This window comes from Excalfactoria chinensis, chromosome 23 (assembly GCF_039878825.1).
Source record: "Excalfactoria chinensis isolate bCotChi1 chromosome 23, bCotChi1.hap2, whole genome shotgun sequence".
Lineage (NCBI taxonomy): Eukaryota > Metazoa > Chordata > Aves > Galliformes > Phasianidae > Excalfactoria > Excalfactoria chinensis.
The window spans coordinates 3,242,109-3,268,364 of NC_092847.1; the positions used below are offsets into that span (position 1 = coordinate 3,242,109).

At 42.9% G+C, this 26,256-nt stretch overlaps 1 protein-coding gene across 2 annotated transcripts; it reads right to left on the reverse strand.

Moving 5' to 3' along the window:
- Window positions 1–11,001: 11,001 nt before the first annotated feature.
- Window positions 11,002–26,256, reverse strand: NGF (nerve growth factor). 2 transcript variants are annotated; one of them, XM_072356154.1, is made up of 3 exons: window positions 26,060–26,256; window positions 14,723–14,862; window positions 11,002–11,775 (listed from the first exon to the last, which is right to left on the reverse strand). In XM_072356154.1, the coding sequence occupies exon 3, from the start codon at window positions 11,761–11,763 to the stop codon at window positions 11,044–11,046; it is 720 nt and encodes a 239-aa protein (XP_072212255.1). In that variant the 5' UTR covers window positions 11,764–11,775; window positions 14,723–14,862; window positions 26,060–26,256; the 3' UTR covers window positions 11,002–11,043. The 2 variants fall into 2 exon arrangements, 1 of the variants encoding a protein (XP_072212255.1); XR_011905803.1 differs by lacking the exon at window positions 11,002–11,775 and adding an exon at window positions 12,360–12,508.

Consider the following 26,256-nt stretch of genomic DNA (forward strand, 5'->3'; position numbering starts at 1 on the left):
TTCAAGCTGCTTTATGACACAAAACAGGTTTCCCTGTCATTTGAAGTGATGCTGAGGTATTAAATGGCACTGGCCTTCCCTTCCCTTCCCTTCCCTTCCCTTCCCTTCCCTTCCCTTCCCTTCCCTTCCCTTCCCTTCCCTGTTTCTTTCAAGAAACTGGAGCTTATTGTGAGTTCAGATTCAAGAGAGCCAAGAGAGAATCCATGTGAATACATACGAAGAGCTGTGGGGACAGGATCCCTTTATTTTGGAGGACAGAGATGATTTGTGCTGCTTCCTGACTAGGTTTAGTGTGTGCTACCTTAATTACTGCTGTAAAACATGAGGCACAAGACCTCTCTAATCAAGATTCACTCTACATTCACTCTACATAGAGTACAAATGAAGACTAGAGATATTACTCATAGATTTAATGGCACTGAGTGTGTGGTGTGTATATCTTGCCCTGGAATCAACCGTCTCTTTGCAGCCTCCCCTTCACAACCCGGTGTCCAGGCTCACAGGGCTGTGCCTCTCCTTATCCCAAAGCTCTTCGCCTTTTGCAATGCGGCAGCTCCCTCTTCTGTCAGTTCCGATGTGCTCGAAGCAGCCGGTGCTCGCAATGGCAGCAGCAGCAAGAGCTGAGTGTGTCACAGAACCCTCAGCAGTCTGCAAACGGGGAAAGGAAAACAAAGGAAAGGAGAAATTAAACAAAAAAACCCAGCAGAAAGGATAGTAAAAATGGCTATCGGGGGTGGGATGCTCCCATCTGGATGCTCTGGTGACTGACTGGGGAGGCTGCCTTATCTCAGGTACATAGATTTCTATCTCAGATCCAACATTTCTTACCCTAAATGTACCAGAATCACTGAAAGAAGTGTGACCTGGCTGTAGCAGAAGGTGTTTCAGGTGTTTACCTACTGCTAAACACGTCACTTTGGTTTGTAACAACAGATAGATAAGAAACCATCCAGTGGAGGTTTAGGTTGGATATCAGGAAGAACTTCTACACAAAAAGGGCTGTGAAGCACTGGAACGGGCTGCCCATGGGGGTGGTCGAGTCCCCATCCCTGGATGTGTTTAAAAGCCTTTTGGATGCGGTGCTCAGGGTTGTGATTTAGCAGAGGGTTCCTTCAGTTAGGGTTGGATGGTCAGGTTGTGGTTGGACTCGATGATCTTTAAGGTCTTTTCCAACCTCTATGATTCTATGTTTTATTTCACAATGGCCTCGTAATGTCTGCTAGAGAAAGGCTTTGCTAATCCCTGTGCTGTGTGTGATGATGCAGAGGAGGCTGTGCAGCTCTGCTCTTTGCCTGGAAAGTCACAAGGCTCCTCTACTGCCTCAACAGCAGATATGTGTGGTTCTGTGAGGTACTGCAAGTCTTTCCAGCCCTTCCAGGAATGGGGTAACTGCCTGGAATTCATGCAGTCAGCATAGAGGTCCCAAAGGCCCCAACTCACAGCTTGCACAGCAGGATACACAGCGTGCTGTTGCTGCCGTCTGGATTTGAGATGCTTTGAGCCAAGCAGGAAAACGAAACTGTTCCAAAAGGCAACAACAACAACAAAAAAAAAAGAAAGTGACTTAAATTCTAAGCCTGTGCCTCAGGATCAAGGAAGTTTACTAGACAGGTTTTAAACTGCACATTTCTGTGGTCCTTCAAAAATGCATCTCGACTGGAATGTGAAACAGGAGAATCGAGTGGTGAAATTGGGGCCACATATTTTCTGCGCTTCGGTTTATTGACTCAAAAGACGGCGGTGATTTGTAGCCTGATGAGAACTAACCATCCCACCAGTGAGGTCTGTGAGTTGGATCTGCTCCTAGGAAGCAAAGGAGCGACGTCCTGCTGGGCCCGTTCCCACCAACAGCCCCTGAACTCTGTCCAGAGCTGCCTCCAGATGGCATGGTTATTCCAACAACAGAAGATGCAGACCATAAGCTGCAGGGACTGACTAACACTTGCAGGGCTAGCGTCTCATTGCATTCGTGAATGAAGCAAAAGAGCAAGCATGAGTAATCCTTAGAAGTGTCTGCCTCCCTAGAACTGCTTTACCAGAGCAGCTGATGGAGGTACAGATATTTCCTTCTTCATTTTGCCCAATAGCCACAGCAGCAGAAGATAATGTTTGATTTGTACACGGTGCTCAGCACCACTGAGAAATGCCCAGGGTAGATGGATATCTGAACACGTGTTCTTTACTGTCATAAAGGAGGCAGGATTGTTAATTTCCTCGGATAAACAGAAAAAAGAAAGCAAAGGGGATGAAGGCATCTGGCAATCCCAGTGCTGTTTTATTCTAGTGACAGCTCTCATTCCTTAGTGAGAGGCTCTAGAGCACACAGGCAATAGTTTGCAGTTCAAAAGCTGCACCATTCGTAGCACTGGATTAGTGTTAGATCTGAGGGACCACGAAGCTGCTTGGGTGTCCTCACTACAGTAATGTTCTTTCTCTCTTGGCATACAAAAGCTCTGCCTGTGTTATATCAGAGGAATATTTGGACACAGGGCGTCTGAGAGAAGTTATGGTTTCCATTACAAGGAATCTTCAGTCCAAAAGGTTTACCGTAAATGACTTTATTCGTTCTTAATGATATTTCTCTGCTCTTTAATGTGTTCTACAGGCCGTATGCTGGTCATGATTCCACTTCCAAAAGCATACAATACTTCACTGGGCTTTATTAAATTAAACCTTTTGCAGTGTGGAAAATCACTGGTGCACTGGGATATACTTGGCTCAGTTGGTCCTATCTCTTATTCATCTTTATTCCAGACGTGATAGCATCTAATTTGATTTTATGTGCCTCCTCGGGCACTGCTCTCCTGCTCTGGCTTGAAAACATCACACTTTACACTTATTTTGGGTATATCAGGTGAATAAGAAGACAGCAGAGAAAGCCATTATGAACAACAGTCACGTAAACAAAACCCAACAGCTGAAGTTTATTTTGACAAAGGAAATGTTTTCAAAGAGAAAAAGCCCAGCCTGATTTTATGGACATTACTCAGTAGTCATGGATTTCCCTCACTGGCAGCTGGGCTGTTCCTCAAGAGACAGCCAGTTATCAGAACAGACGTCTAAATCACTGTTGTTCATAATTAGTCACCGGATGACCTTTAATGTAGTCAACATTCTTTGGGTGCAGGGATTCACTCACTTCTGAACTTGAAAGGTGGGCAAAAACATGTGCTTTAGAGAGACACACAATGGTGTAAGGGGGAAATAGTGCATGTTAGCACATGGGCACACACACTGCGTTAACACTGAGTGCATGCGGGGCTTCAGGGGGAAGTATGTAAGGGTAAGGAATTAAGATACAAAGCAGAGAGGAAATACATTGATGACACGCTGAGACACCCTATGTGTACGACAGAGTACCATTTCTGAAAGGGAGAGCTGCTGCTCCCAGCTACAGCTGCTATTTCTGGTTGGAAAACTGCCATAAGTTTAAATAGATTCTGGGATTTTCCCAGATCTTAGAAGTAGCAGGAAAAAAAAAAAGGCATTCAAAGTGGAATAGGGATACGTGGTTAGCAACAACAGGGGGAAAGGTATTGGGGTTTCGTTACCATCTTGTGAACTGGAGGGAAGAATCTGAGACTCGGTCCCAGCAGTTAAGTTTGTTTGTGTAAAGATGAGCCAAATCACAGGATTTTTCCACATAAATCATTCCCCAGCTGGATAGCTCAGGCTGTCCTTTATTTCCACTATTCTCCCTTTAATTTTCTTTTCCTGCTTCACTTTTTAAAACAAACACCACTGGATTCCAGAAGGCCAATGCTAGGAAAGCACCCCACCTATCCCTATACTTACATTCTTATGCTGTTTCTTTAAGCATTTACTGTCAGCTACCAGAAACGTAGATGGACCTTTGGTATGAGCAGAATGCGTGTTTGTATATGGAGCATTTCTTTCAAGTCAGTTCTGAGAACTTCACCACTCTATGAGATAAACCCAGCAATAGCCTTAATTCATAAAGAGAATGAAGAGCAAGTCAGAAGTGTGTAATAAATATTGCTGTTCTGCAGTTCAGGAGTAAAACAGGTATCTGCCTATAAAAGCACTCATAGCTGCCACTCAGCAGCTTCCCAGAACAAAACAGCACAATCAATCACCATTTATTCAAGTTGTTCATGGTGCTTTATGTCATACATTGCTCAGAGCAGGTTTACACCCCTCTGAGATTCAAGGCCTCCCCATATCAGCCCCCCAATCCTGGCCCTCCATTTTGGGGCTGCAGTTTTGGAGCCTCAGCCCCCATAGCACAGCCACTCCCTGAGCATTCTCCTTGCTTTGTGCATCCCTCTGGCTCCAGATGTAGCTGCACAGCAGAGCTGCACATTCATTTCAAGCGAGTGATGGCAACGTACGTGTCGAACATCCTTTGCATGAAAACTGGCAGCTGTCCACGGAGCAAGCAGTACTGATCTGGCTGGGTTTCAAGCAGCTCTCCTTATGCCTTGACAGCAGACGCAGCTGAACTCTGATCCCCAGCATCTTCACTCCCAGCTGTCAGCAAAGTGTAGCTACGAGCTGCGAGGGATACAGGTTTTGAGCAATGTACAGGCCTCCTGGTGAGTCAGGTTTGATACCAAGGGCTGAGACCTGATGCATCAGTCACCTCTCCTTTATATCAAATATATATATATATATACCTGCTAAATGCACATACCTTGTAATACAGCAACCTCTGGCTGATCTGGGGATCTTTTTCTGTCTCTCAAACAACCTCTACCCTCCATCCTTTCATAGCTCACCCTCCTAACTTTCATACCTTAATCCCAAGCTCCCTCAGCTTCCACAGCTCACTGTGATGTCCCTGCTCTGTCTCTCTCCCAGTCTGGTTCCCCTCCTTTATTCCTTACACTTCTCTCTAATTTCATTTGTCCTTCAGCACATGGATCGTTGTTTGGTTAAATAATTCAGAGGTGGGAAAAGCTTCTTAAAAGAATATTGCTAGCTTCTCCCTTTTGGCTTGTTTGTACTTGGGTCTCATGAATAGCAGGGCAGAGTTGGAGCTGTTCCTCTGCCCAGCAGATTGAGGTTGGCCACGTTGTTTGATGATCTGACATGCATACATGGCATTTCTTGTAGCAAAGAAAAGCTGTGCAGGGGAGAAAGCTTTGCTGGTGTGTCTGAGTGCTGCTGAACAAGCCCTCACAGGATCCACGAGCCACGTCCGATCTCACTGAATTCCATTCACATGCAAGATGTGTTTTTGATCTGATTCCTGCTAGCAAGCAAGTCACAAAGAGAAACAGGAATGTTGCCATCCATTTTCCATGTCTGAGGAAAGATGAAGAATGTTTTGCTGCAGATGCCAGTTTTGTTCCTTAGGATGCTAATTGGGTTATGCCTAGAAACTGCTAATGAGTTTGGTGCAAAAACACGGGATGGGGCACATCACTGCTCTCCAAAACAGACACATCAATCTCATCTGTCTGAGCTACCGCTGCCTACAGCACACCTGTACAAACCTGACACCTCCAATCCTCCGTGTTCTTTCAGCTCTTGGCCTCTCTGCGGTACCTCGCAGGGTGTTGGTTGTTTTGGTTTGGTTTGTTTGTTTGTTTGTCTTTTCAGTTCTGTTGTAATTTGAATTTAGAGCACATGGGTAATCAAATATGTCAGATTGTAATAACCTCATAAACGGTTTGGAGCTGTATGCAGGAGAACCTGTTTGTCTGCATTCTTAACCTTTAGGGTGCCAGAAGTTACCTCAAGGCTGTGGGCAGATCCAAGCCGTGTAGTTTGGCCTGTGGGATAAGAATCCCCATATTTCATTAAAAGCAGTGATTGAGAAAAACCTCTGAAAGTGAATGGGACTTTTAAATGGGGGTGATTTTAAAGTTTAAAGACAGCATTGGGTAAACGAGAGGAAGGATTCAAGTTCTCAGGTTTGTACAGGTGTGCTGTAGGCAGCGGTAACTCGGTAGATAAATTAGTTTGATATGCCCATGGTGAAGAGAAGTCATGTGCCCCATCCAGTGTTTTTGCACCCAATTCATTAGCAGTTTCCAGGCATAACCCAACAGAATCCTAAGGAACAAAACTGGCATCTGCAAGAGGACATTCTTCCTCTTTCCTTGTACATGGAAAATGGATGGCAGCACTCCTATTCCAATCTGTGGCTTGCTTGCTCACAGGAGTCATTACTTTCATTGCTTTATCTCTTTTTAAAACTAATAACTTGTTTTCACCACCCCGAATCACGTAATACAGTCCCACAGATGATTTAGAATTGAATGTGGTTGTGTGGATCAGTCCTTGGTCTGACTCAATACGCTGTTTTGATGCTCTGAAGTTGTAAAGGTGATCCAGTGGTGAAAATGGACCAATGGAATCAGCTCAGTTCTTTGCACTGAACTGTTGAAGTTCAGCTTACAAGTTTCTAATCAAAAGCTGATACCAGATGGAAGTAAAATGTGAGGAGTAATACAAAAAGCATGTTGCAGAAAAGATCAAATGGAGGAAGATGAACATGTTCTCTAATGACGGCAGAGAGAGCTTTATAGGAGCGTTAACTCTGGTTATGCCTCACATTTATTTTGTCTGCAGATGCACATGTGAGACAAAATAGTGCCCTGTGGAGTTGAGAGTGTACATTGCAACATGGCTCATGTCAGCACTGAACTCAGGTCTTCTGTGTCACTGGGTTATATATAGTTAACTAACAGACTTTCTGTGAGCTCTGAAGACTTCCTTTTCAGCATCTAGTTGACAAGACAAGAACTGAAGTGTCCCCTCTACTGGAGAATTTCTGTTGTAATTGCCTTGAGTTGGAAGCAATAGGATGACTCCTGTGCCCTTGTGTGGAAGAGCAAGAGTTTGGGTATCCAGCAGCTCAAGGAGAAGGGAAAATAAATAATGAAATCACTCTAACGAGAAAGATGTGTCCTTATTCAGAGAGCAGGAATACCATTCTTTCCTTCTTTGGGGAATACATGAGCAGAAAAAATGAACTGAGAGACAATAACATGAGCGTTGTCAAAGTATTCTAAAAAATGGCTGAGATTTGTGCAGATGCCAAGTCTAACTTTGGCTGATTCTCTTTTAGGAATTTTGTAGAGCAATCTTCTAAATTCTATTAATACAACATGCAATTATACTTCAGACAACGTGGGTCTGCACTGTGGGAGTCAAGCGTTTCTTGGTGACTTTCAAGGGCCAAGAAGACGTATGCCTTTGAGATATAAACTTCAATGATGTATGTACATTGAAGATGATGAAATGTTAAAGTAAGGGAGAGTGAAAAGAGTAGTGTACACCATACATCCAAACAAATGTCAGATATAAGATTAATGTAATAATCAATATCGGTGGGCTACATTCCACAGTAGTGAACAGCAAGTACCTTTGCTGCCTTCAGGTCCAGCATTCAGAACTCTTAACAGCATAGTCTGTGCTGCAGTGTGAATGGCACCCACCATTATTTGAAATAGAAGGTTGCCCCGTCAATTAAACACCATCATTTGTTGATAGAATATGTTGACATTCCTCACATACCAACTGATATGGCTCAAGGGGGTTAATAGCAGAGGTATCAAAGGTATGACAGGATATAAGACGTGTGGTATATACTAAACATGTTAATGGATGATTGTAATGATGTATTGCATGGCAAGAAACATCACAAGGAGTTATGTGGATTTTTAGTTGGTTACCTTCTGCAACATTTCTGTCTATATCTGTCTATAACCAGACTATAATGTCTGTGTTACAGACCATGAGAACGACTTCATGTTTGTGTGATGCTCAGCCTTTCTTGCCTGAAGTCCCTTTGGGGTGTAACTGCCAGTGAATGGGCCATTTACCCTGCAACACGTGGTCACAGAATGATGTATTTTTGTTTAATATCTTCCTTTAAACTTACTTTCTGCTACAGGCTCACCACGGGCACATCTCTCAGCAGCGCTGTTTGCTGCAGTGTTTTGTCTAAACATTTTCCCACTGGATCCAATCCAGTCTGAAATTGCAACTGTCACGAGAAGGCAACAAATCATTCTGAGAAATATCTGAATCTTCCCCCATTGGTCAGAGCAATGTTTATGAACGGCCACATGACAGAGGGTACTCTTGAACCCTTTGAGTAATATATGCTAAAAAAGTACCAGAGCTCCCTTTTTTTTCTGGTATGGGTAAACCACAAAACTACTGTTTGCTAGTTTGAACAACCCTGGGTAGGATGTCATGGGAAAAAAAACGTCAGGAAAGGAACTGGACTTGGCCCAGAAACGTTTCTGACCCTCTGAGCTGCTTTATTTCTTCAAACAGATAAAAAACAAATCAGAACAACAACCAACAAATGGCTTTTTCAGAAACGTGCGTGTTCTTTGAAATAGTATTTTGGGGCATTGTTGTGGAGATATATATGCATACATATACATATATACGTGCCAGCTGTGTATGAGTTTGTGCTCATTTTCAGCCCCATTTAAAAAACAGAATCAGAGTAAACCACTGTTACCACTGTTACCTTGAACTGAGGTGTTCAAGGCCACGTTGGATGGGCTCAGGACAACTGGGCTGGTACCAGATCTGGAGGTTGGTGGCCCTGCATGTGGCAGGAGGTTGGAACTCAATGATCCCTGGAGCCCTTCCCAACCCAAACCATTCTATGATTCCATGATCTTGCCAGAAGTGACTTTTCTAGAAGACTGAGAAACTCCTGTAGAAGACAGAGAAAACTAAAAATACACTACGCAGTGATTCCAATCTCTAGAAGAAAGATCTCTGACAATGGTATTAATTGCTCCAGTGAAAGATGCTGCTTACTGAAGAAATTATTCCAAGGGTGTGGCATCTACAGTGCTTCTCTTAATCATGTTTGAATAAGGGATTAGATAATGCATCAGTGTCACGATGAAAGGGATCGTACAGAGAAAGCGTGCCCCTGTTTTGTAACCAGGCTCTTCCTCTGTCAAAACTTCCTGTCTGTATTGCAATTGAAATGAATATAATCAGGGCAAGGCTCAACAGATTGTAACCTGATTGCAAGACTGAGGGTTAGAATGGGCTCCTGGCACTCCAGGCTTTTGGCATCACCTCAGCAGTGCAGATGCAGCAGGATTTCAGTCTCTCATACTGAATCCACCTCAGCTTGGCAATTTCCTATTGCAGCGTGGTCAGCTGCTCTAAAGGATCATCAAGGTGGGCACACACCTGCACCCACAACACCCCTCACCTACCTCAGTCCCTCAGGTGACCTCCAGATTCCAGAGGCTGAATGGCAAGAATGAGCTTGAAGGTGTAGCACACGAACTGCAAGTCAGCGGGCTGCAGAAGGACCATCAGCTCCCAAGATCGCTTTAAGGTCAGTTTCAGGGCTTCAGTTTTCCCTGGTCATGCTGTCATTCATGGCAAAGATCAGATTTATGACCTCTGTCCACTGCTTTAAGGCCACGGAAGTGTACAGGCATGACTCCGCTCCAATAGTTTGTTTTCTTGGCTGTGTTGTTCACTGTTCTTCCTTCTCTCCTGTGCTGACTGGCAGGTGGCTGCCACGTTTGCCACGTTCTGCTATTGTGACAGAGCCTATGTGATCACACGCAAAGTATTTCATAGTTCTCATTGCCTCCCCCGCGACAGAACAGGAGGTCATTATTTGGAGGACTGAGGGCAGTCAGGATCCTGCCCGCTCCCTGACCTTTCAGATAACTGGTTATTCATGCAGATATTGCAGAAATGCTGTTCTGGAGAGGACAAAACATTCTTACTGGAATATCGCTGTCCCACACCATAATCACTTCCTAGAGGAGGCTGTAAAGAGGCGCACCAGTGGTTGTCTGGGATGGGCTCTATACCGTCACCTTCTATGTCACACCAACACTGTTTTACAGCAGCACGTTTTCTCTGGAGGTTTGCTGTCCTTTTGCTGTTGAGGTTGGGGAAGCAAATGTTAGGGCTGCTTTTTTTTCCCATCACGGAAAGAACAGCGTGTGAGTAAAGTGTGCCCTCTAGGATTTGGAAGAAACAAAGCTAAAAACCCTAATGGTGTTTGTTTTGAAACAGTTTCTACAATGGACAGCAGTTGTTCTTCCAAAGGAAACAGTGAGGGAGAAAATGCAGCTTTATCCATTGAGCAATGACTGCAACACCCAGCATGGACCTCGGGCTCCACTACAGCTTCCCGAAACCAGTGTTCTCCAAAGCACAGAAATGATGAGCACAAGGTTTGTTTTGGGGCTCCTTGCTAAAACACATGACGTGTCTTTTTAAACCATGCACAAAAACATTTGCTCCGACGTCAATGCCTCATTGCCACAAAAGCCCCTTGAGATCATTCCTACTGTTTAATTATTGACTACGTGAAGGTTTTTTACTTACATATTTCGGTTTACATTTACCACCCCGTCGCTCTAATAGAGCTCATGAGCAATGAGCTGTACTTTCAATTAAAAGCTACACACGCCTGGATTCTGCTCATATGCAGATAAATACTCAAAAATAATTGAGAACGGATCACTTTTGCAGTGAAAACATTGTGCCAGTTTCTAACAAATGCACTACGATCCCTGCTTAGAAACATATTTGACATCATGAAGATCAGTGTTTCCGACCAGGAGTTCACTGATGTGATTAATAAGAATAATGTGATTAATAAGAATAATGCCTCTATGGATAATTAGCAGAACTAGAGGCAAGTTTTGCAAAGACTTTCTTCATCTTCTTGGTAACTGGTCAAAACATTTCAGCTTATTTGTTTAAGTAAGCTGACAGGTTACGTGATGGAAAGTGTTGTGGGAGAAGGGGGTACATGTAAAGGCTGCAAAAGCATTTCTGCTTCTATGGAATGGATAAAGATTGTTCAGCAGCCCTAAGAACCGCTCAGAGCTGCATTATGACAAAGGTGAACGCCTGTTGAAGAGTCAATGAATTGCAAAACACAAAAGGTTTCCAAAAGAGTTTAATAAATAATGAGGTTCTTTTTGTATTGTATAAACTATAAATACACCATGCAGTCCTTTTTTTTTTTTTGTTTTCTTTTCTTTTTTAACTTAAAATAATTTACAGGCTGAGGTAGGGGGACAGGAGGATGTTGGTGCGGGGTTCGGCTCCGTCTCAGGGTCTCCCCGATTTCCTGCTGAGCACACACACACAAGCTGTGTCAATGCGGATAAATCTCCATGCTGCTTGCTTGCCCTCCATGGTCAGTGCTTTGACGAAGGTGTGTGTTGTGGTGCAATACGAGTTCCAATGCTTCGCGTCGATCCCTCGGCACCCGCTGGACACCGGCCGAGCGTCCCTACACTTGGTCTCAAAAAAGTACTGCTTAAAAACGTTGTTGTTAATGTTGACCTCTCCCAACACGGTCACCTCTTTGCCTTTGATGTCAGTGGCTGTGGTTTTGTCCCCGACCCACATACTGACACTGTCACACACTGAGAACTCTCCCCGGTGCAATACGGGATGCGCAGTCCTCTTGGTCCTGGCAGTCCTGTTGAGAGAGGCTGCACTGCTGAGAAATCCCATATTCTGCCCTTTCCTTGACACTGGAGGCGGCTGCGTGCTGAACAGGACCCGAGAAGACCTGAAACGCTTCTTCTTGAAGAAGTTTTGGTCCATAGCAATATTTAAATCTTCTGTTCCATCCGGAATCCAAGCAAAGTGGCCGTGGGTTGTCTGTGGGGCTGCCTTGGAAATGTGCTGTCCGTTACTCTGTTGTGTAGGGGGTAAGGAGTGTTCTGCAGGATACTCCAGCGGACCATTGTCCTCTGACTTGGGAGCTGCCTGTGTGCCGATCAAAAAAGCTATAATCAGAGTGTAGTACAGCATGGACATTACGCTATGCACCTAGAACAAAAGAGAAATGTAGTGTTACTGTAAGCCACGCTGGCAGAAACAGATGGCGTCGCTGGCAATAAATGTGTAAGATACCCAGGACCATACAGATTTCATCAGGTTCTCATGTGGGTACCAGATGTTGATCTTCCAGAAGAGCTCATTCAGACAGTATAAAAGTTGTTCATAAAGTGAGAACATTAGAAAATAATAGCTAGATTATTATTAATTCCTTTGGTATTTGTTATTAGAACACTATGAAGCACTTGTTTGGTATTATTAATGCGGAGACCATATGGCGACAGCATGTTCCCAGGAGTAAAATCTCTGGTGATTTTTGCAATAACCTTTTTGGCCAGCACTGGTCTTTTGGCTGCAAATACCCTGCAGAGGAGCAAGTGTAGAAATAGGACCTCGGCTAAAATAGCTCTCTGTTTAGTTCATCCGTCTGCAAGGCTGTCCTTTGGGCGAGGGTGGGGACCACCAAGCTGGTATTTGTGGAAGTGGGGGAACCCCCTGAATCCGGCCATTAGCACACACTCCCAGCCACACTTACCTGCCATGTGAACAGGCCCCAGCACTCTGGCTGGCTCAGCAGCCTCCAGCAGCCTCCATCTATCCCATCTGCCCTTTCGGGACGCACCACATTGCTGATATGGGGCAGATAAAGCCCACGCTCCTTCCCAGAAGAGCTCAGACATCACATGTCACAAGGGCAGATGGGATTTGTCCAAGTTCAGGCTGCCTATTAGGACAAATATGGGTATTACATAGGAGCACCATGGGTGACAGACTATTTCTGGTTGGTATCTTAGGTAGAGCATAGCTAAAACCATTACGGTCACAGTACTGGGCACAGAGGAACACACCGTCCTCTTCTCAGTGCCACGAGCAAGAGGTTGCACAAATGACCCTGTATAGCAGACCCAAAGTGAGGGTGCTAGTATTCCTGTAGCCTGCAGAATGTTGTGCACATCTGTTTGGGTGTGGAAAAAATATGGGACAAATATCTAAAATATCTCTAAGAACAATATTATGCTGGAACACCAGCAGCAGTAATGCTTTATTAGGTAACTGCCATGTGTTGACTAAATCAGCCATATGCTAGGGAACAAATCATCAGCAGAGGCACTGAAAACACGATCCGAGATTGCAGCGAAGGGCTGGCATTGTGTTCCTCTGTCAAGAACCATTAGGTACAGACAGGATGTAAACAGGAAAAAAAATAACAAATAAAACCCTATCAATACAGGCTCCTCCCTTGTCTTGGTGCTCGGTTTGCATGACATGCCTCAGCTGGCCCTGAATTGCAGCGTCCAGCCAGCAGGCAGCCTCACACCCACTGGACAAACAGGGCTTTTCAAGAAGAGGAATCAAGCTCTGCAATTCCACTGTGATTTCCCAGCATGTCCTGATGTTTTTGGGTCAGTCACTGTTGACTTCACCCCTTCCTGCTCAGCTTTCTCAAAGCACTTTAGTTCGAAGCAGCACTAAAGCTTTGTCTTTGCTAGGATGCAGTCTTGTAGCAAACGCAGAACCCTGACATGTAGCACAGGGTCCTGTGTGGATACTTCTTATCTCAATGAAATAAACAGCTGTGGCTGTATCTGTGTGCAGGGCTGAGCATGCATTTAAGAAACCAACAGGACAAGCCAAATAGACTGAAGAGATGCTACAAGTCCCTGCATCATGGGGACAAAAGAGAGAAATGCCATAAGCTACAGCAGCCATTCTCCTTGCAGCCTTTGGACTGGAAGAATTAGGGATGATACGATGGTTAGAAGTCAGATGTCTCTCACAGAGAAAGTCCTCACTGCTCCAGCTACTTTAATTTACTTAAAGGAAGGCAGTGGGTTGCTGCTTGCCCACATGCTGCTCCTACTTGGGCAGCCACCATCGTCTGCACAAGGAAATAGAACTAGGTGTAGCTCAATAGCTTGGCTATGCACAATTCAAAGAGTAACCCCTCGTGCAGCAACCAAATTAAAATCAGATGGGTCACTGCATCTCTAAAAAGTTAGCTTTTCCAACAGAAATGTTAATGGAAAAGGTTTGCAGAACAAAGTCCAGGCGCAATTCAGACATGCCAGAACAGCCTCAGCCTATCGTGTTTATGCATAATACCCGTTTTTATTATCCCCTTCTATAGAACGGAGGCATAGCAATGCCAGCAAAGAGCTCTTTCCTGATTTTCTGCCATACTTTTTTTTTCTCTGAGCTTCTTAGGTTGCATATTTTACATCTTTCTTTGTATTTCCTGTCCTTCTGGCAAAGGGATTGTGGCCCAAATGCAAGCAAATGTATTTTGGGATATGTGGTGTTTTCCTGAAGATTCCAAACTGAATCTTTTATTATTACGTTAGTAGAAAATAATTAAAAATAAGAAAACAGTTTCAAAAAGTGGATTAGTCCCACTGGCAACGCAAGCAGAAAAATCAACATTTTAAGGCATGCCTTCAGACTGTCAGGACTGCGACTTTTGCTGATGTGGAGGCCTTTTACAGGCTGTTTTAGGGAGCTGTATCTAAACTCGTTCTGTATTTACCTACTGGACTCTTCCATGGTGCTCTTTGCAAAGTGTTCACAGTTCCCACCCAGTGCAGCCACCTGAGCTTCCAGGGAGATGCAGACCAGTACCAGTGCTGGCACTGCAGCCTTTGTAACGTGGGCTACGACTGTTACCACAATCCTTTCAATACAATAGCTAGCTAGAAGATCTCAGTGATGCAGCTCGTTTAATATGTCAAACAATTAAGCATTTCCAAATAATAAGAGTATTAAATGCAACCTGCCCTTTTCAGAAGGCAGATCAGCTGCTTTTTAATCCTTCCCTCATTTGTTCATCAGGTGTCCTGCTACCTACTCTCATACAAACTCTTCCCCTGGTAAGGATGTTTGGACTGCTGTGTGATGCTGGTAATGCAAGGTTTCATGGTTCCAGTGTGTGTGCTGTTCTTACCTCTGAGTATATTGCACAAAAAGCTGCTCCTGAGGAAGGTCTTTATTTCATCCAGATGCTGAGCTGGGGTTGGCTGCAGCATGCCATCGGGCCACTTTGGCTGCGTCGTTGAGTCTGGGAGTTGCTTACTCAGTGTTCAACTAGAATTAGAAATATGTTTCAGTAAATAGCCAGCAAATACATGTTTTCAGTACTCTTCCCTACTGTATTGCAGGAGTGCAGGGACAAATCCACTCTCGACTCTCTGAGCTGTGCCTTTTTCACTGGTAATTGTCTAAAATGCCAATCTTGGCTTTCACAAGCAGCATGCTTGTAAGACAAGATACCTTATTCAGCTCCTTTACCAGACTCTACTTAATTATCCACTGTCCCCAATCCCTCTCAGGCATCTTACAGGCTCACTGTAAGCAGGAGTAATGCAGCATAAACAAAGCAATACTTGCTGGTGCAGCTCAGTTTGCAAAACAGATCTGGACAAATGAGGATTCAAACCTCCCATCTTCTTCATCTGGAAGGCAATTCTGGTTACAAGCGATGAGACCGCAAGTTGTCAGTACTCAAAACCAGAGACTTCCCCAGTATCCAATTTAAACCTTCCCTCCATCTGATCCAACCCACCTGCTCAAGTAGAGCCACCTGAAGCAGGTCTGCCAGAACCACACAGGGATTTATAAGATCTACAGGATAGTTCCAATGGAAAGAAATAAAGAGTGCGTATGAAGCATCACACAGGATATTCACTTTCCATAAATCTGAAACCTTCCAAGCTCGTGTGATGCTCTCATTGCATTGCTTTGTGTAGCAATGCATGCTATGTGTTTTGGAAGAACGTACTAATAAAGCAATAACCCTTTCAGTGTACTCTGTAATGGTAGATCTAAAATAGTGACCACTGCCAAAAATAATCCAGCAGCTTTTCCTACTGTCCTGCCACCCTAAGAAAACACAGCTTCAGCTCCAACTGGCTGGTTATTTAACCACAAAAGAGTTTATTTTCAGAAGGTTGTGTGTTTTTTTTTAAGTTCTTTTGCTGTCTTCTTCCCGGATTGCCAGCAGTGGCAGAATCCAGTAAATCAGGCAGCGTTATTCAAATGATGCTGGAGACAGCATCTATACACCATCCCTCTGTACCTACCCGTCCCAAAGATGAATATAACATCCTACTAACATCTTGCTTCAGAATTTACATGCATTCAAGGTTACACAATTAAAAAAACACTTCATTCCTACTCCTTAGTCTCTGCTCTGAGCTGATGAGCAAGAAAATGGGCATTTTTTAATGAATTCAAGACTTAATTCCTCTATTACATCTACAGTGACTCATCCTATAACTAAGAGGTTTATGTATGCTGAAGAGCCAGTTGGAAAATTACCTGTGTCTCATGCACTTCCTCTTGTTCTGAAGGCCTCCAGTACCGAAATGCTCCTTTGAGTATTTCTAGGGAGAGCAGCAGACTGAGAAAAATGCTGCCCTGCATCATACATTGTGTCACCACGATCACCGTCATCACAGGGTGGACAACAATCGTAGTCTGGGCAATGAGAATAACAAGGAAGCTTGAAAGCCCATCACGCTTCTGTCCTAATTTTGTCACTCCTCCTAAACTGGTACCCAAGTATTTCGATTGCTAATGCCTCTGCAAAGCAGCAGCCTTGAGATGACATCCTCCCTGTACCTGTCTGAGCCTCACTTCAAGGGATGATTTCAGAGCACCACGAAGGGCTCCTAAAACCCCAGTTCTGTTCATCCCCAAACCTCAGCCAGCAGCAGTGGAACAAAGAAGCACAGTACCTTTTGATTTCTATACGCACTTCAGCCCCAGGAGACAAACCAAGTCTATTGCCCATCAGCTTTCTAGCTTCTTTGACAAGCCGTTCACTGGAGATCTCAGACACGGACAGGGAAACTACTGTCAGCATGAATGGGAGAAATCCATCCCTAAGCTGGCTATGCTTGAGATCTGTGCAAACAGATGCCTCCATCCTACCTTTCCTTTCCTCTCTCTACACCTTTTCCAAGTGGTTCTTCAGCTGGTTCTGCCAGGTGCCTGCCTTGGGATTTTTGGTTTCCAATATGAAATGACCCAAAAAGGAGATGAAGTCCACAGAACAAAAAGTTGTGTTCTACCACATGAAAGAACAGGAATTTCAGACTTTCTTTTCCTTTTTTTAAATGAAACTGCCAGTATCAAACTGGAATTCATCTGGAAAGAGAAAGTAAAGGGTAATCAGACTACAATGTTGGGATCCCATCTTACAGCCAAAAGTAGTTACGGCAGAAAAATACATCTTCGAAGGCCAGTAAGCTTTTCCAACTAATGATCTTATTCCAGCTATTCAGAAGGGAATGTAAATCCTGATTCTTGTCCAAACCTTTGTTAATAAGAACCAGCTGAATTTTAAGAGTGATACTAGCTTTAAAAAAATAATGATAATAATAATTCAAGCTCTTTTTTTTAATCTTTCTTTATTTTTCTACCACTATGCAAAAACATTTGAAACAAATGAGATGTTTAGATATAGAACATGCCTTGCAGAGTAATGCATAAAGCGCAGGGACTCCAAAAATGAAGAAAATAAAGTCAGCTGGTCTGTCATGCTCAGATTCTCAAAGATGGACTCCATAACCTGTAATGTTCCTCTGGATCCTTGGATCTGGGGACCTTCCTTGGAACTTGGAAAAGAACATCATGTAAGCACAAACAACATCTAGAAATGATAGCGATGATCTTCTTGACGTTTAATAGCTGCATGTTTCGGGCTGTCCTGTTCCGTTCATTCTTTATCTCAAAAAGGAATTTCATCTTATCTCCCAATACATTAATACTCATTAAAAGCATCAAATGTATTTTGGTGGGAATTCTGGAAATACCAAAGGGAAACTGAAATTGCCTGTTTGTGGCAAATCAGAACATAGGAAGGAGACAGCAAAGAGGGCCGACATGGAAAGAAACTTCAAATGTACGTTGTATCTCTGCTAAGCTGCTCAGCCTCCATAAAAAACCTGGCCAGGGCAGCTCACAATGATATGGTGGATTATTATTCCATTAAAAAACAACTTGAAGATAAAGGGCTGCAAAATAAAACTCCCATCTTACACGATGGGGACGTTCCTGTCACAGAATCACCAAGGTTGGAGAAGACCTACAGATCACCCAGTCCAACCAATCACCAATAGTTCTCACTAAATCACATCCCTCAACACAACATCCAACGTCCTGTGATCATTTGAAACCTCTGAGATAGTAGAGAAATAATAACAGAACTGAGTACATGCTATTGAGCATCTTCCATTGATAAGATGTCAAGCCATTGAGTAGATCAATTAAATGATCAATCGATCACTTAATCAAACTTGAGCATCACTGCATCCAAACTGTAGCGTTTGGATGTTGTTGATGCCTCTACTACAGAACGAAGCCTACTAACCTAATCACTGTGGATAATGAGTTATATTCAGACAACTCATACCATAATGCTTTGTAAGGAGTATATGCTTTGGCCCGCATGCAAAGTGCAGACTTTCATATTAAAAAAAAAAAAAGGTAACTTGAACTCACAGTTACACTGATAACACCCGATTACTATGCTAAAAGTAGGGCTGAAATCTCTTCCCAGAATTATGGCATTTTAATTAGAAGAATGTGGACAGAGGCTTAATCTTATTAGTAAAGATAGAGAGGGATAAAGCAGAAACAAAGTCCACAGCAACATAGCCTAGATGTGAAAATCAGCAGCCTGGAGGCTGTACTGACTAAGGACAGCAACAGAACTGCTCCCTGCTCCTCTTTGACATAAAAGGTTAAGTCTGACAATGAGTAATTGGAAAGAGCTGCCTCTTCCCCTGCCTTCTAACTGTGAGTTACCTCGCATCCACTTATTTGAAAGCATGCAGCAGAACCGTAGGGAAAGGTTGTTTTAAATTTAGGAAAAGAATTCAGAGATTTGTGAGAATAATTTTCAAATAATCATTTTAGGCGTTCTGAAGTCTTGTGACGTTCAAGGATAAATAAGAATCTCAACTGTAGCCGATTCCAACAGATGCTAATCTGTCCCTTGGCTTTGCAGTCTGCTTGAAATAGTACTTGTTTCTTCATGTCATGCCTCTGGCAATGCTTAGTGAAGTTAGAATTACAATCGCCAATGAATCCCATTCTTAATGTCATTAACTTTCTAAACTGTTCCCCATAGCTGGCAGCCTTTCCATGCAGAGAGACCTACTTAGTTGGGAGCTGGGAGAGTGATGGTTTGTCTGTCTAGAATCATTGTGCCTCCAATTGAAATTTGTTTGCTCGGTTCATTACAGCGATCACAGACTTTGCACACTGGCTGCATTTCTGTTGTGGTTTACCTATTAGTGAAAGGGATGGGGAAAAAAAAGCTCTATGGTTAATTATGATGATTTTTTTTTTAACAAGAAGAATCCTAACTGAATTGTTAACATCATAAATTCAGCAGATGTTTGAACTGAAGATTAGAGGCACCGTTCATCTGTAGATTCTGTCCTCATTTCCAGCTTAGGAAGTGATTTGGCAAAATACTGGTTTCAGTGGCTGCTTGTCTACCAGCTGATGCATAACCACTGTCAGAAGCCATAAACCACGAGCTTAAGGTTGATTCCAAACTAGGGACAAATATTGATCAGAAAGCAACAAGGACTGTAAGTCAAACAGAAAACACAAGCAACACTGCTGCTATTTGTGTTCATTAATCCTGTAGTTGTATAACAGATCATAGGTTACAAGTTTACTTTCCCTCTCTTAGAACATGAGTCAAGGGTGACCAAAACGATGTGTGTTATAACATGAGCTTGACAGTCATCACTTTAGCAGATGGGGAAGTCAAATATTTGCTTCTTAATAAGAAAAAGTAAAGCTGATTAATCATCTGAGTCATCCCGCTCTACTGCAGCACTGGAATGAATGGCATTCCCTATGGATCAGCCTACGCAGAAGGAAATGCTAGACTGTAATCAAGACCCAGTGACTGAGTTCAGTCAACTGCTTCAAAATATCAACCACGAATTTTTGATAAAAGTGGGGATTTTTGTCTCTCAATCACACAGTTAATCCATTCCTGAAAGCTTGTAATTTGCTGGAAAACAATTAGATTTCCAGTTGGAGGGGACCCTGGTAGAAATGTATTACCCCTTTCACAAGCCTACATTATCTTACACCGCAATGTACAGATTAAGGGACTGGAACATGGCACTTGCCCTTTCACATTCCTCTTTTCCTACAGTGCTGCAATGCTGCCTTGTCTCTGGGACAGATAAGTGGCAGAGCCTCCCTGATTCAGACTCAAAGAAGGCAGCACAATTTTAGAAGCTTTTAGAAGATAATCTTGACCTACTGCAGCTCTTGCAGATATTACAACTAGCAGCAAAAATCCCACCTGGAATGGAAATGGGGGTAGTTTGGAGTTAAGTCAGTTAAGTTCAGCAGTTGCTTTCTAGAGGATTCAACTCCAAAAGGCTATTTCTGTGGGTTTTGTTTCTTATATCTAGCAAAAAGCATTTCAAACAGGAGCTGAAGAAAGTTCCTGTCAATTTTTGGCAAGAGCTCATCCACTTGGAAAAACAGCGGTTATCTGAACATTAGTCTAGTTCCTGATGCCCCAGGTTATGGGCAGTGATGAAGAATTTATCATCAGCACATCTGTAAATGAGTCATCTTGTTTCTTGCACTCACATGGCTTCACAATTTTACTGCCTGCTTGCATTGATGTTAAATATTGGATACTTGTCATGTGAAGCTATTCCATCCCGTTGGTAATATTGGAAATTCCAAGCACAAATAACACCTTAACACTATATCACAGTAAACGTATCCATAATCATCCTGTAACCTCCACGATATGATACAGTATTCGTCTTTAATTAGCAGCCACATAATGATAAACGTTACAACACAGACATCTGGCTGCAAATCATACACCTGGAATTCAGCATCTTCTTCATCCAGTTCTATTACATGGCACAGACTGTGCAAACGAGGTGCAAGAGCCTTAGATAAGATACTACAGAGTAAGCAATAACTACCTTTACAATTTTCCACTGGTGTAAGGTGATGAATTTATCTCATGCCAACAAGGCTTCACCCAACATAAACACCAGAAATGGAGGATCTCTTATTTGGCTTTTATAGTTTGTTGAATGATGGCATTGATGGGAGAAAAGTGTTATAGAGCTCAAAGAAACAGGAGAAAGGGTAAAGGGTTCTGTCAGAGCTCTTCTCCAGACTTCAGAACTGTTTCCTGAGCTGCGTGCCTTAATACATTAAGTCCATGCCATATTAATTCTCCAGGCAATACAAAGCTTCCCCATATGAGAATGTAGAAAGCAATATAAATTCTCATTCTCAGTTCCCACTGGGCCTTTTATGAACTACGCATTAAATACCCACCAAGTTTCATTCTGTTTATAATGCTAATTTTTTAGTCTTTCTGCACCAGGTAACGTAAACCAGAAATAATTTCTCTCTCTACCTTTATGCTCAGCCCTCCTAAGAACAGCATTTGGGTGAAGACAACATAGAATTGAAACAAATTGATAGCTGCAGTGAAAAGGCAGTTTGCAGTTAACTCAGCCTACCAACCCTCTGGAGATGGGCCCTGGTGACCCTTCCTAAAGCCCTTAATATAATCATGGCAATGAGAGCATTCCAGCAGAGCTGCGCTGATCAGTTGCATTCATCAGAACTGTGGGCTGTTCTTGACATAGTTCAACAGAGCTGTTCATGTGGCTGCATAAACACCTTGCAGAGCTGGGGCTGCTACACAGAATATCTCAAAAGGATCATGAAATACTGGGCAGGAAATGATGCATTTCAGAAAGTGCAGGCTGTGTTGTTCACCGCGGGGCAGAGAAATGCCTTTGTGAACAAGTGGTGTTTAATACCTGAGTCACCCAAGCCATAAAGGCTTCCAGAATTAAAAAGATATATTTCAAAATGGAAAAAACAGATATTCCTTGAGATAGAGCTGTTAAACGTGTCATAATCAGAGTAACACACAGCAATGAGGTACCTGGTTAATTTCCATTACAACATTTTCCAACATTCCTTTTTAATGGCCTGGACTGAATACAGTTGTATCAATAACAAAATAAAGACAAGCAAAGCAAGTCAATAAACCAGACCACAAAAAGATCCGTCTCTATTCCCTTACAACACAGGGAAAAAAAGCTGTGAACTGATTAAGAATAGGGAAGGGAAAAAAAACTCAACCATCATCCTTAGACAAACAAAACCACATTCAGCAAACAGAGAATTGTCAAATAAATGACCTGCTGTGAAAGGAAGCAGGTTCACCCTGACTGCTATTCGTTTATTGCATATGTTTTGGAGGTCTCATATCTGCATAACATGTAGAGTGATAATATTCCTGCCGGTGTTCTGTAAACGGAGGCCAAAAATGACATGAAAGAAATCAGCTTCTCTTCTGTTTTACACATTTTTGCCTGTCTTTGTGCTTGGATCTTTTCACACCGACAATGGCAGCTTAACTATGCAACAATTCAATCTGATCTTTTATTCGCACGTTGTCACCCTTCGGAAATAGGAAACTTCATTTTGGAGTCAAGAATAAGACTCAGGAAGCATTTATTTGGAACCAATGCAATGGTCTATGGCTGAAGAACCTAATTCAGGAAGAACATCAAAGCTTCCTGGTTACTGCAGGTATGGGATGAAAGTGGCCAAGGTTTTGTTCAGAAAATAATGGTAGAGATTCCTGTCAAACTGAGGGGAGAGCGTGTAGGGGGCTGGGTTCTGAAATCCAGGCCAGGATTTTTGCTGTGTGCATGAAATATCTGTGAAATATTTTCTTTGGAAGGATAGTACAATGAAATGTGAAAGCCAAGTTCATGCGATACAACTGTTCCCAGCAGTAGGGGATGGGAATCTGATATTGATTTGGATCTTCTGATACTGTGAACAACCACACTGTAAAACCTCAAAGCATTGCTGTAAATGCAAGAGCTAAGAAAAAAAAAAAAAAGGAAGAATCTTTACTAGCAAACAATTATTGCCTCGAAGGCAAGGAAGAGTCAAACGTGTTCTATTCATTGCTCAGTGGCACCAAAAACTGAATGCTACAGAAGCTTAGCAGTAAAGTCATCCGGTGTGTTATTTCCAAGCACACCATGAAGGCATTTTCATTTTGGGCTTCAATAATCCACTGAAGTCGCATTCATGTATGTATGGAGCACGTGGGTACAGCCAGATGTCTATGTGCACTTAGAACCATAGAATCATTACGACTGGAAAAGACCTCTGAGATCACCAAGTCCAACCGTCAGCCCATCCCTACCACGGCCATAACTGCATCCTTCAGTGCCACATCCCCACAGCCCTTGAACACCTCCAGGGATGGTGACCCCACCACCTCCCTGTGCAGCTGTGCCACTGCCTCACCCCTCTTTTGGCAAAGAATTTCTTCCTAATATGGTAATTTCCATTATAATGGCTTCATGCAAGCTCCAAATACTGAACAGTACTTTGTGTGTCTTCTCCTGCTGTACAGTGATGGTGTAATTTAAACATCATTTGAATGAATATAACCACCCAGGCATTATGCCTGTAAGTAATCAAGTACTCTCCAACCATCTGAACACATGAAAGCATCTGCATAGTGGGGTGTCCTTGGGTGTGCTTCAGTTGGACCTAATGCACTCGGAGACATGCTGACTTGTAAGCTGTTGCACTCAACTCTTGCCAGCTTTGGTGACTTTACAGCTCTCCACCAACACAGCCAGCATGTTTCCCTGTTTTACTTTATCCTCTTTCTGAGATGTGGATAACAATGAAAGCCACAAGCAATATTCAGAATCTATATGCCCTATACTGAGCATAGTACAGGCTTGTATCAAAAGAATGAGTCTTTCCTGCCACCATCTATAATGCATAAATAGCTTTAATGTTAGTGGAATCTGGCAGATAGAACACACATAAATCACTCCAATAGGTACTACCATCTCTTGGCATAAGCAAAAAGGCTCTTGCTTTGCTTGGCCATGTATTTTTTGGTGTAATTAATTCAACAGAGCTGTAAAAAAGGCATCATGCAGCCACACACATCCCATAGGACATCCATCCATCCCAAAACAGGAGCTCTCTCAATCATAGAAACACCTTTAAACACATTGACTGGTATGAGTGTGTGCCAAATTCAGAAGGGGGGAGAACTGCCTTTCTACTATGAAATAGAAGCAGTAGCATCATTACATGTGCCTTTCACCAAGTTGCGCTGGAAGAGATGTTACCTTCCATTCCTCCAAGCACATCATCTGATCTAAAAGATGTTTTATTTCACTATCTGTTTCTGAATAGGCCCTTTAAACTCCTGTTGGTGATGGGGTAGTTGCCTGCAGAGATCACCATTGCTGCAGCCCATTTGGTAGGTTCTGGGTTTCACTAGCTTTTTATCAAATGGCAGAACTACATTACCTCCTTAAAGTCATGGCTATCTTCTTCTACATGCTCTCAATTGAATTCAATTGATGCTAATTGTTGTGTATTCAGTATCCTATTAGTTCTGAAAGCAATTCATAGGACTTACACTTAAAGGAACATTTCTCTGTGCCCAAAGTCATAGAGCAGTAATTCTATGGATGGAAGTGATCCAGTTCTTAAATGTGTTCTGACCCTGTTCTGTTTGTCCCACTAAAGAAGGGCATTTTGCCCTGAAAAGTGCTAACCTTTATATGTATTTTAAGGTATTTTTTTTCTGATATGGTGTTTGAATTAGTCTACATAATGGCTGTAAAATGCTAACTTATCATTCCATATAATAACTACTTAGCATGTGGGTTAGAACGATCCTTTGTGCTAATTGCAATTTTCCACTGAATTTAAATGAAGACATCTGAAAAGATAATTTGAGCTTTTGATTGAGAAAATGGACACTGCTTCGCTAAGAGGGAGATAAATAAAGCCACTGTTACTTTCTTTGCTATCATTTTTGTCAGGCTGATGCATCCCTTCAGGGTGAGGGGCTGGGACCAGTCAAGATGTGACATGACCATCACTATGCTGCACACATTCATCAGAATGAGTTCCTCTCCAGATCTGAGATCTATTAGAAAATGCCTCCTCTATAACTTTAATGCCTTTCAGGGACAAATCTTCCTTATTCTACTGGTTCTTCATCCCACCACTGCAGCAGCATTGCAACCTTCTGACTGTCAGACAAACACGAGATGGTTGCTGTCAGGGTCACTTCCAGGCTTTCACAAACACCTGAGTTCCATAATATCTGAACCAGCTCAGAAGTGCAAAGACCACATGAACTTACTGGCAAGTTCACTTCCTGCCTATCTTTTTGCTGATAGTTATCACATTTTACTTTGGCTTTTCAAAAACAAAACAAGAAAGTATGAAAAAGGCTTTACTGTAGCACTGGAAGGCTTGAAAACACCCCTCAATGATTTGTCTTATAGCTACAATGCAACTTTGAAGTTGTGGCAGCTTGGAAAAACCAGCCTGACAAGCACGCTCACTTCCCCTGTTTCTTTAAAACTCCCTGAGCATATAAGGGAAATTTAAAGTGAAGAAAGCAACTGAAGCACTTTTTGTTCCCAGCACACAAATTCTTCTCCTCCCTGTGACTGGGATCCCCATTTTTGCCTCTGACTGATGCACCAGACAGAACAGCGTTAGCACCCAGTCCAAATCAATAGGCACTGTCAGTTCTGGTCTGTCAAAGCAGCAGGCAGTTTGTAAGCTTTTTCAAGTGGATATCACAGAGGATATAGATGGTGTAACCTACAGCTGTCCCTATGGCTGGAAGGTTTCTGCCTTGGGCCATTCATACTTCAATTTACCAGAATTGCTATTTATATTGGGGGGAGGGGGTTATCTTCATTAGAATTGCCATAAAAAAAACAGCCTTATATTCATAACTAAAGCAATAAAGATTTCCACGTAGAAGTAACTACAGTGCCATGCAAGTAGAACTACATTCTCATTTACCTGGCTAAAACCACAAGGAGAACACTCACCTTCCTCTAAGGTTAAACTGGTCTTACAAAAGATTTGTTTCAAGCTTTGAATTTAAGCACAAAAGCTCTACGAACACGTCCCAGACATGCAGGCAATTTAACATGCATTAGCGGATACGATCCTTCAGCTTCGCTAGACCAACAATTTTCCTGAACAAACGGGGTTTCTAAGCAAGGAACACTCTGTATTTCAAGAACGCTCCTCGTCAAGAGAGTGCAAAAAAAAATCAGTGCACAGCAGAAAACACATCGGCTGATGCTGAAGATCCCAAACTTCCACAACTCGTTCAATCCCACACGACTTGCTTTGTGAAAACTGCTGCTGTGTGGTCACTCACCTTAGAGGGGACGGGAATCTGGAGGGCTGTCCAGGCTGTTTTGTAGTCTGTAGCACCCCAGTCTGCAGATACTTTCCCAAGCCAGAAGAGCCATTCACATTCCCTCTGCCTTCCCAGCCTCATTCACTGCTCTCAGGGCTCAGCTGCACTGACTCACAGAAATCAAGCTCCCTCAGGGTCCTAGTGCTGTAAACGTG

Coding starts and splice junctions, on each gene's coding strand:
- NGF (XM_072356154.1), bottom strand. CDS start 11,763: ATGTCCATGCTGTACTACACTCTGATTATAGCTTTTTTGATCGGCACA.